Below are 11,125 nucleotides of genomic sequence, written 5' to 3' on the forward strand. Positions count from 1 at the left end.
AGCACCTTCTGCCTCCTTGGAGTGGATTGGAAATGGCTTTTCTACTACAAGGCTGGGATTTGTGAGTCTCACTGTGAATGTTTTTCTCCTTTAAAGGAAAAATCACACAAGCAAATATCCCATTTTCCTGTCAACGGCTGTTAATCTGGGCTCTCCCTTCACCTGCCCACAGCTGCCTCTGGGTCTCCTTGCTGCTGGGTCCCCCGTGGCTGACAGTGGCAGAGATGTAGATGGGGTTCTCTTAGATGTCCACTAATTACCTCCAATTTTTTCCTGTTAGAGCTCGCTGGTCAGTAATCACTCTCTGTAAGGCCTTGCAAACTGGTCCATCGTGTGTTGCATCCCCACACGGGCCCTGTGCATGGCCCTGAGGCTTCCCCAGCCCCGTGGCAGAGGACAGCTCTGGGGAGGCCTGGGGAGGGCTGTGCTGGGGGTCCCCAGGTCGTGCCGGGCTGACCCCCTGACCTGCCCCAGCCCCCACCTGCTCCCTCACCTGCCAGCAGGTACATGGGCTCCCCACAGCCCCCAGCTCTGCGTGGGGTCTGCCCAGCCCTGCCCTAAGAACAGCCCATGCGTACGGACCGGTGGAAGCCGCTTTATTTACATGAAGGGATCACATGCTGAACAAGGAAACTAGTGCCACTAAAGTACCCGTAACAGCAGGATTCTGTGCTTTATTCACAGGACAAAATATCAGTACAACATTTTCCATGGACTTCTTTGTCAAGCAGATACATCTCACTGTCCTCATGGGTACACACTGCGCAGGAGTGATGAAGGCAAGTGGAGAGGCCGGAGCTCTGCCTGCCCAGGGTGTGGGGAGACAGTCCCACTGCCACTGTCCAGGAACACCCATCTGCCTTGGGACACAGAGGAGGGACGTGCTTGGAGCAGCCTGCTCACAGGTCACAGGATGGGGCCATCACTGTGCCCTGGGGACCACGTGGTGTTAAAAGCAAACAGGACCCCACAGGACAAGCCATAGCGCTGCTGACCCGCTGGGACAGGCAGTGTTGCTGGGCCTTCATCCCTCAGCATGGTGGCTGCAGCAGGACTCTTGTGTCTTCCTTGTCTTGGCTCACTCCAGAGCACTGCTAACTCCCAAGGGACAGGGAGGCCCTCGCCTGCCTCTGCTTGCAATTCTGGGCAGGACGAGCTGGGAGGATCCTGGCTCCAGCCCCTTGGGCCCCCCTCATGGAAGACTGCAGCCTCATGTCACTGCAGCACTGCTCCTGGACACTTATTCCCACCTGAAGTCCTGCCCGACTGTTTCATAGAATTTGATATTATAAGGTCTATAAAAGTCCCGAAGCTGCTCGATCACCTCGGGGTCTATCTGCACATGAGTCCTGCCCTTGGACTTGCCCAGGCAGCGAGGCAAACCACTGCTCTCCGACTTCTTCAGGCACGGAAAGCCTTTTGTCTTGTTGAAGTAGAAGTGCTTGTCCGTGATAACCCGTTTAATGCCCAGGAAGTCCTGGACTTTGCCCATCTCCCCAGCTGGATCTGTGATCAGCTTCTCCCCGCTGACAAAGTGGATCTGGGAGAGGGGGAAGTACTGGAGCCAGCTCTCCAGGTGCACAGCATACATCCCGATGCGGATGGCGTTCCAGGAGGTGTCCACCAGCCCCAGGCTGCGGTTGCGGAAGGTCAGCCCCTCAAAGGTGGGGATGTCCGGCTTCTTGGAGAGGGTCTGTGTGTAGTCTGAGATGGCCCTGGTGACCGGGTTCCGCACCACCACGATCAGCTTCGTGTCCCGGGACATGTTGAAGATCCGCCGAGGTGCCTCTTTGGTGACAAAGTAGCTGGGGGTCTTCTCCACCGTGATCTGGCTGTCGAGTGTCCGTGGCATCAGGCTCCTGCAAGCGAAGCAGAAGGTGATGGTGAGAAGGAGCCAGGACAGGCAGCAGGAGGTGGTGACTGCAGCATGGGGCTGCTGGCGTGTCCCCTCCCAGTGAGACAAGGCAGGCACAGCTCCTCCTGGCAGCGCTGTGGAGGACCCTGGCCATGGATCTCTCCTAGGTCTGTCCCAGTCCCCAGGGAGCCCCTGGGCAGAGGATGGGGGCACTGGTAGCTCCACACACACAGTAGTGGGTGTGTGCCCAGTGCCAGGATGCAGGAATGTGGTGGCTGCGCCACACCACTGCCAGGAGGAGCCGTGGGAAGAAATGAACAGGCCTCAGGGGGGCTGTGCCACTCCACCGGTGGGAGCTGTGGCAAGGGGCTGCCCAGGGATGTGGGGCTCATGCCCACGAGGATATCACCTGCCCCACCAGGGCCTGACTCAGCCCACGGGCTCTGAGATGGGCTCCCGTCTGTTCCTGGCACAGAGAACCAGGCTGCAAGCCAGGCAGGGAACACCAGACTGGGGGAAATGCAGCATCCCTGCGGCCCAGCTTAGCACTAATTAAATCATTTACTTTGACATATGAACACCCAAATCAAATAAAAACTAATGGGATGGAAAGATTTATAAATTGGTTTTGTATTACTAGAATAAACTATCAAATCCACCTCAGCCAGATTCCTGGTGCTGTGGGTCCCCAGGATGGAGTGGGCAGTGAGCAGGCAGGGAATGCCTGGCTGGAGTGGCCAGGGAGTGCTGGCAGTCAGGATGAGGTCAGTACTCTCCTGCTGCTCCCACACTCCAGCAGCAGCCACGGTGTGAGCAGGTACAGCATGAATTCAGCTTGTGGGGCTCCCTGTGAGCCTCCTACAATGCACATGCCCGGGCAGGGTCTCCCTGGCTGGGCCCTGCAGCAAGTGCTCACCCCTGCATGGGCACCCGGAGCTGGTACTGCAGTCACGTCATGGGGTGACCCCAGAGCCCCAGGTGCCCCACTGAGGCTCGGGCCAGCAGGACCCAGGGAAAGCAAACAGAGCATCCCCCTCTGCAGCCATTTCCGACAGCATCCCTGTCTGCAGCCATCCTGCTGGAGAGCGCAAGGCACTGAGTTGTCCATGCGATAAACCCGGCACAGCCGCCACGGCCACGCCGGCGCCGCAACACAGGGGCTTCGGTGCATCAGTGACCAAGATCTGGCACCTCCAGGGTCCTCAAAACACAGGTCATGGCCAGCAGCTTTGGGCCGAGGAAAGACCTAACTGGGACGAGATCCAACAGCAGCCCACGACACCCTGTGTGACAAGGGGACAGCGATGGAAGACTTGGGACATCACAGGCACGTGCCAGGGGCACCAGCCCACATACCCTCACATGCTCTTTGACCAGCTTCCTTGTTCGAGAGAGAACAAACTAATTAGTTGGCATAAATTAGCAGGGCTGGTTCACTGAGGTACCTGAGCATGGATGGGGCTTAATTGGCCTTTCCCACTGCTCCACTTCAAACCCCATAAATCCCGATTACGATTCCCGTTGGTTAATGACTGCTGGGAAATGCTAATTCAGTGCAGGCACAGGGCTCTATCTCCACATCACAAACAAGTTTCATCATAAATCAGCGTGGGACAGCTCTGTAAGTGATTCACTATTACAGTATATCGTGGAGAATCATAAAACTGCTGTTTCATTAATGGCTCATCCTCAGGCCTGTTAGACTTTCATTACGTGAGTTATTAGGTCCATGCATTCAAAAACAAAATTACAGGTTCTAATCCATCACAAAAAACACAAAACCTCTGCATAGTAAATTACTGAAATGAGACAAGAGTTGTTTTTTTTTAAATGGACTCCCAGTGTTTGCTGCTCCTGAACAACAGAGACTGCTGAGACAACAAAACACAGCCCGGGCAGATAAATAAATCACCAGTGAAACCAAGCAAGGGGGAGACATGTCATCCACGCATTCATCTTCCGCTAACGGCAGGATCCCTCGGGCTGCAGGAGCGGGGAAACGCATGGCAAAGTTAATTACACCTGACTTTAAAATGATATTTTTTGACTTCTGCATTCACAGAGTTATTTGCATACAAATAGCATGTCACACAGCTTTATGCCCCAGGCTTGCGTGTGTAGGTGTGAAGGCTCTTGGTGCTGGCCCTCAGTGCTGTGTGGCCAGGGCTCAGCCACGAGCCACTCTGGCTGCTCCACGGACATATCTCGTGGCTCTGCAGATGTCCTCAGCCAGCCTCGGCACCGGCTTCTGGTGTGCTCTGAGCCAGCTGCTGCCACAGCACTGCCAGCACGGCGACAGTGACAGACACTGGAGGGATTGCTCTGGCTGCAGGGACAGCATTAATTCCTCCTGAATTAGAGATTACTTTCATTAGAGTTACTCCATTCTTAAAGCCCTTTAGTGTTATTTGATATGGGCATTAACACTCCCTTCAGCCCAGATTTAGAGGTTGGTTTGCCCGTGTTAGTGACATGGGCACACGTGTGGGTACAGCCCAGGGGAGCTGCTGTCCCTGACGTGGCCCAGCTGTGTCCCACAGCCCCTGGGGGACAGCTCGGCCCCCACAGCCCCTCATGGGCGCTGGGCAGCAGCAGTGCAGAGCCTGCCCGGCTGCAGCAGTGCCTTGTCCTGAAGGGGTTAACTCCTCACCAGCACCTTTCTGAGCCCTGAATTATTAATTTTGTTATTATCTGCCTTTGGGCACCCCTCAGCCCCTACAACACTCCCACATTAAAGAAACATGGGCTCCCTGACTGGCTGCACCGCTTTGATGTCAAACACGCGTGAAACACTCTCCCAAGGAAAAATTTGTACAAAACCTCATCAGTCGATTGAGATATTGCAGATAAGTACAGGGAGAGCAGCACCCACTGATAATACCATTGAGCCCTGGTCCCACAGCCTGCAGAGCAGCTCTGGGTCAGTCCCTCCCTGCTGCAGCCCGCTGTGTGTGGAGGCTGGAGGCTGACGTGTGTGATCCTGGGCTCCATCCATCCAGCAGCATAAAACAAACTGTTTGATTTGGCAAAAAATCCCAAGTGCCTGCTCCTGTGACGAGAGCTCTGCGCTTCCCCTCTCCCGGCTGATGTCACCAGCAGAGAAGGGTGGGCTGTGAGTGTGTCTCCAGCTGCAGCTCCACGTGTTGGAGCTGAGCACAGAAAGCACAGGAGTCAGCACCGGCCCCAGCTGCCCACAGGACTGTGCCATGCTGTGCCATGCTGTGCTGTGCCACACCGTGGGTGAGCTCAGTGACAGCAGCACCTGCTCTCCCCTGGCCCCCTCTGCTCAGCAGGACAACGGGCGGCAGTGGGGGATGAAAAGCTCCAGCAAAGCTACAGGGACGTTTAAGCAAAACTGGGTCAAATGTGAGAAACCAAGGTGTGAGGAAGATAAAAAGCTCTCCCTGGCTGAGAGACATTGCAGCAGCCGTCGAGGACACAGGGACACCCTGACTGAGGGCTGCACCACAGCCAAGGACTGCGAGGGGCTGAGGGGGCAGAGGGGATCCCCCAGTGCTGCTCCACAGCCTTCTGTGACCTGCAGGCAGCACCGTGGGGCCAGGGACCAGCTGTCCTGAGAGGAGGGCCCTGCAATGCCAAGTGGGACAGACTGGTTGTGCCCCCAGATGTGTGTCCCCCAGAGATGGCACCATGTCCACAGCTGGAAACACCACCCAAGGGCCCGTGGCCCCAGCAGCAGCTGGCCTGGCCCCACAGCCCCACTGCCACAACCCTGCATTACAGTAGCCAGGACTTAATGATGGAATGGCTGCCTTTAATAAATGTTTATGTTCAAAGAATTTACACTAGTGCTCTTAGACGGCTAATGAGGGACATTTCCATGCATAAAAGCAGAGCGAACACAGTAATTAACTTTGTTGCTGATTCATTTTTAATCATTTAAATGCTCCAGAGACTTGCACTGTCCTTTAAGTCAAGAGATTCTTTTCCAAAGGGCACATTGCCGTGTCCCTTCACAGACACACACACTCCTACCCTCCTAAATAACCGTCCAGCACTGACAGAGGGTCTGGCAAAGGCCAAGGCCGGTGGGGTGGGAGGTTTCCCTCACGGCTTGTGCAGAGCCCAGCTCACAGCCCTGCCAGCGGGTACTGCCCCATCCTCATGGAGACAGGCTGGGGTCTCCCCCTCCCCAAGGCAACTCCTTCCATAGGTGAAACTTCAAAACTGAATATTCATTTTTAAAACCACCACATGTGCCACAGCTGCTGCAGCGATTCCTGAGTTAATGGCCCACATCAGAGCCGTGGCACCCACTTAGTGACCTCCTGGTGCCAGGAGCCTGCAAATGGATGGGACAACATGCCAGCACCAAGCACAAACACCACCAATCTGGCAGCAGGCCCTGAAGACCCCTCATCACTCACAGGGGGCACTGCCTGCCCTGAGAGCCAGTTCTGGTCCTTGCTCCCTGGCACCAGCCAGCTCCAGACAGACACCATGGACAGACACTGTGGGCAGTGCCTGGCCCTGCCATGGACACCCAGGGTCACCAGGCCCTGGTATCCTTTGCTCACAAGCCTCACAGAGCAGCTGTGCCCATGGCACACCAGGTCACCAGTTGGTCTAGTGCTTCCAAAGCAAAGGTAAGAACAAACTGCAGCATTTACAAACAAGGTCAAGGAGCAGAGCAAGGATAAGCATTGTTAATGCCAAAGGCTTGGCATCCCACATGGGTTTATCTCCAGCATCTCCCCCAGCTCTTTGTGGAGGGAAGCCCTCCTGGACTGAGTGAGGGTACTGGCAGGACCCGGCCCACCCGGAGGGCAGGACAGGCAGGACTGCTGCCCACAGGCAGCGTGGGCATGGCAGTACCCAGGGAACATGCTGCCAGGGACACCTCCTCACACAACAGACTCTGCCAGGGCTCCCATGTCCACTCCCAAGACCGAGGGCACTCTCTGAAGTCAAGGAAATTTCAAAGCATCCTTGAAGCTTGCTGCCTTCCTCTCTTCTCACTAATTAACTTTACCAAAATGCACTGTCAGTCAAGCCCCCACACGCTCCCTGTCGCCGGGCAAAGCCTAATGGGCTCCCATTTGTGTGTGAGCCAGCCCAGCCATTAGCTGGGAGCAATTAGCGGGTGGAGCGGGAGCGGCTCTGCCGGCTCCCTCCTTGCCCTGGTCGCGGGGACACCTCGATGCTCCCGGCTGGCAGGTCTGTTCCCCAGGGCAGCGCAGTGCCCACCTCTCCGAGGCCAGCAGTGCTCCTCGTGCTGCTGCAGCACTGGGGACACCCCAAAACCAGAGGCAAGGTGGGGGTGAGGGGTGGTGGGCAGAGCTCCAGCAGTGACAGCGCTCCAGGGACCTGTGGCAGTGGCACGTGGGGGAGCTGGGCTTCCCCAGTGCCATCCTTGGGATAGGATTCAGGCAGGTGGGTCCGTGTGGAACCAGATGGGCTCTGCCCTGCGCCAGCACCGCCTCTGGGCTGCAGTGGGACCTACGGGGTGGGAGCCAGGCTCAGCCTGACACCACATCCACAAGGAAAAGCTCCTCTCTGTGAAAATAACGCTGGAGTGTCTGACAGTCACTCAGGAATCCTAAGAAGGAAACCCCAATTGCACCCCAAGATGCTGCAATTAGAGTCACTGCTCAAAGTTAACTGCAATTTAAATGACACTATCTTTCCCGTGTTCTGGAAAATATTGAAGGTTATTGGCCCACACTACTTGCAGCAGGAAAAAGCTCAATATTGAACATTTAGTACAGAATTGGTAATGAATCAATATTCCCCAGTAGCTGCTGTTTGGTTTCAGTTGTCTTAAAACAGACCTTGCTAAAAATATCTTTCCTGTAGTGTATCTGTAGCTAATGAGGTGGATTAGAGACTGATGGGAACTGAAAATGGTACAGGGGCTCTGGGTCTGGAGTCAATGAGCGAGCAGATCCTGGGTGGTGGTCCTACCCAGGGGGAAGCCGAGGGGTCTGGCTCTGCCCAGCATGCTGTTTCCCTGCACAGGGGGGAGCTATGGCTGCCCTGGGCCATGGCAGGAGCTAAGGCAGGAGGCACCATGAGAGCAGCAGCTGTAAGTAAGCACGACATTTGGAGCGGCAAGGACACGAAGATCAGGAGATGTCCCCTCCCACTGGCTCTGCCATCTCTGCATCAGACAAATGCCAGGCCAGGGGTAAACATGCAAAAACAGTAACCAGCATTTTTGGAGCATCACTGGAGGGGCCCAGCTCTCACACTGCTCAAAGATCAACTTGGTCTCTCCACTCAGCTCTCCACTTGGGCATAACAGGGGAAGGACAGAGCCAGATCAGGCACTCAGCAGCCAGGGACTCCTGCAGGAGAAGTCTCTGCTCATATTTGGAATGGCTTTGCCATTCCAAGGGGTCTGTGCCCCACACTGTCTGGAGAGACCCCCCTCCACCATGGCACTCCTCAAGCTTGGCAGCATCTGCTCTCTTCAGCTGGCAGCTGGAAGACAGCCCCAGCCAGGCCAGGTACAGCTCCCCCAGGGTGCTGCAGGCAGCCCCTCAAAGCTCCCACGGCTGCTGTCCCCAGCCTCAGTTCTGTCCTTTTTGGGCTGCAGCCGCTGGCAGGATCCTGCTCTCCTGCTCCCCAGGCTCTTGGCAGAGCAACAGGAGCTCATCGTGCTGTGGTTAGACTTGCTCCACATTTAATTGCTCCACTTGCAAGGAGGAAAATCAATTCCACGTTTTATACATTAGCAGCCTCTGTGCTTAAGTTTTGGCACATTTGTCAGGTTAAAAAAAAAAAGGTAATAAAACCAAGGAAGTGTCATTTAATTGTTTTAGCTGAACTAATTTGGAGGCTCCACTGCGATCTCTCCATCGATCCAGAGGCAGAGCCAGGCCCCGGGCAGTGCCGCTCACCCGGCTGCGCTCCCAGGGCTGCCCCCGCCTCGCTCCACAGCCGCCCTCGCTGCCGCCACAGGCTGATCCCTCCCGGTCACAGTCGAGCCTCTTCACATGGAAGATCCCAGGTTGAGCCACGGTTCGGGGGGTTGCCTGCTTGGCCGCTCTCTGGGACAGCCCCCCAGTGCCAAGTGTGAGGCAATGGGGACACGGCTCCTGTCTGCTGGACCAGCATCACTCCTGGTGCCCACAGGTGCCCTTACATGCCCTTACATTCCCTTCATTCAGGGCAGGCCCTGTGTCCTGAACCTCCTGCGGGAGCAGTGTCACAGGTTTGGTCCTGTGCTGCCTCCAAAACTCCCAGTCCCACATTCCCCACGCCAACTGTGCGCAGGGAAAGCAAAGAGCCCAGATCACTCAGAGACACAAGGATTGCAGGGGGGGCTCCAGTTTAGGATTTGGGGGGGCTGCTTCCCAGGCAGGTGCTGAGCACCACCGAGTGAGGGACTCAGTCAGGACCCAGGTTCATCCTGCCACTCTGACTGCTCTTTAGAGAAACCACTGTCCTTGCACGCCTGTGCTGCAGGGCTGCTCCCAGTTGCTGTCTTTTAGGGGATGCAGGATGGGTGACAGTTCCTGATGTCAGGGGGAGGACGAAGGAATGACACAGGTCTGCCAAGTGGCAAGAGCAGGAGAAGGACACTGCTGCAGCTACTCTCTAAAGGGCAGGAGGAACCAGGCATGCCACAGGACAGCCTCAGGAGAGGAAAAGGGCTTCAGCAAGCTCCACCTGTGTCCGTCCTGGCTCTTCCGTCACCTGCCACCAGTACCACCACAAAAGGAGCTGAACATTCCCAGCTAGAGGGTCTGCCGTGACCCCAGAGAGCTCTCCCTGTGCAGTGCCTGAGCTTCCTCCCTGGGCACAATCCCCAGCTATCAGAACCCCAGCAGAGCTGAGAGTGTGCACCATGTTTGCCAGCCACTGCCCAGTTCCAGCTTTGGAACTGGGGACATCTCTTCTGGGAAACCCTTGCCAAGACAGAGGGTAAGCAAGCTCAGTGTGGCCCTGTGGGCTGCCTCCACCATCTGCCACGATGCTCCGACATATGGACAATTACAAGGTCCTTTACCCTGCTGTGAGCTCACAGGCACCAGGCCAGGCTGAGCCCTCCTCTGCCTCCTGAGGCTGATGCCCCGTGGAAGCCCCACAGCCTTGCCCAAAAACACCCAGCATTGTACAACAGCACAGCCAACACCCACCGACACACTGGGTGGGAACCTCAGGGGGCTGGGGGTGAGCTTCTGGCAGTACCATGGGCAGGGGCTGATCGCATGGGCGCTGTGATCCGCTCACAGCACCGCTCGCTGCCTCTCCAGGAGCACCCAGAGCTCCTCACAAAAGCCTTTACCGAAGTTAAAATCCCGTCATCTCCTGCCGGAGACACACTTGCATCCTCTGCAAATTATTAAGATACTCCAGACAATTCCACAGTTATTCGAGTTCAGAGAGACGGGATGACAGAGGATAGGGACTGTTCCTCTCACAGAGCCAGCAATCGAGCCTGGTGGCAGAAGGGTGCAGGGGCACACCGAGTGGGGCTGTGGGAAGACAGCCATCCACCCACGGCCATTCGCGCGTTTTGGAGGGCCCTTCACCCAGGTAAGTGTCTCCTCAGGCGGGATGGAAAACCTGGCATCATCCAGGCTCCTGAGTGCCGATCGGCAGGGCTGGGCCTCAGTGGGCTGCAGTCGGTCGCTCCGAAGGGACCGAGCCGCGACCTACTCGGCACTGCGGGAAGAGGAGGTGAAGGGAAAACTCCAGAGGGCGACCGGGCGACAGCCTCCTCCGCCAGCCCGCCGCACCGGTCCGGCCGCTCCCGCCCCGCCGATGGACGGAGGGATGGGGACCCGAGTCCGCCGGGAGGGGAGGGGAGAGGGGACAGAGGCGGGGAGCGGGGTGGCGGGTGCCCGAAACGGGGGGTACCCGGGGAGTGTCGGGACAGGGGTTGTCCGGGGCGGGGGGTGCCCGGGGGCCAGGGAAGAGGCGTGCTCGGGGCGGGCAGGGGCCGGTCCCGCAGCCCCCCGCCCTCACCTGTACCACTCCAGCCCGCGGTGGTAGTTCCTGTCGAAGAAGTGGGGCTCGGTGCCCAGCGCGCGCACGTCGGGGTGCACCCGGATGAACTCCAGCACGGCGCGGGTGCCGCCCTTCTTGACGCCCACCACGATGGCCCGCGGCAGGCGCTTGGTCCCCGGGCGGGCCGCCCCCGGGGCGCTGCCGGCCGGCGGGGCGGGGGGCTCGGCGGGGACCGGCCGCCCGCACGGCCGCGACTGCTGCAGAAGTTTCTTGGCGGCGGCGGCGCGGACGGGCGGGCAGCGGGCGCGGGGCGCGGCGGAGCCGCCGCAGCAGCACAGGAGGCTGTAGCAG

The 11,125-nt window shown here is 57.6% G+C and overlaps 1 protein-coding gene across 1 annotated transcript in view; it reads right to left on the reverse strand.

Annotated features, from left to right (window-relative positions):
• Positions 1–654: 654 nt before the first annotated feature.
• LOC113959157 (heparan sulfate glucosamine 3-O-sulfotransferase 2-like) overlaps positions 655–11,125 on the reverse strand; it is an 11,803-nt gene continuing 1,332 nt past the window's right edge. The window contains exons 3-4 of the mRNA XM_027667990.1: positions 10,793–11,124; positions 655–1,859 (exon numbers count right to left, since the gene is read on the reverse strand). Of these exons, the coding sequence (XP_027523791.1) occupies positions 1,241–1,859; positions 10,793–11,124 (951 nt within the window). The 3' untranslated portion in view covers positions 655–1,240. The remainder of the gene's footprint in view (positions 1,860–10,792; position 11,125) is intronic.

Source organism: Corapipo altera, unplaced genomic scaffold (assembly GCF_003945725.1).
Source record: "Corapipo altera isolate COAL_440 unplaced genomic scaffold, ASM394572v1 104b, whole genome shotgun sequence".
In the NCBI taxonomy this organism is placed as follows: domain Eukaryota; kingdom Metazoa; phylum Chordata; class Aves; order Passeriformes; family Pipridae; genus Corapipo; species Corapipo altera.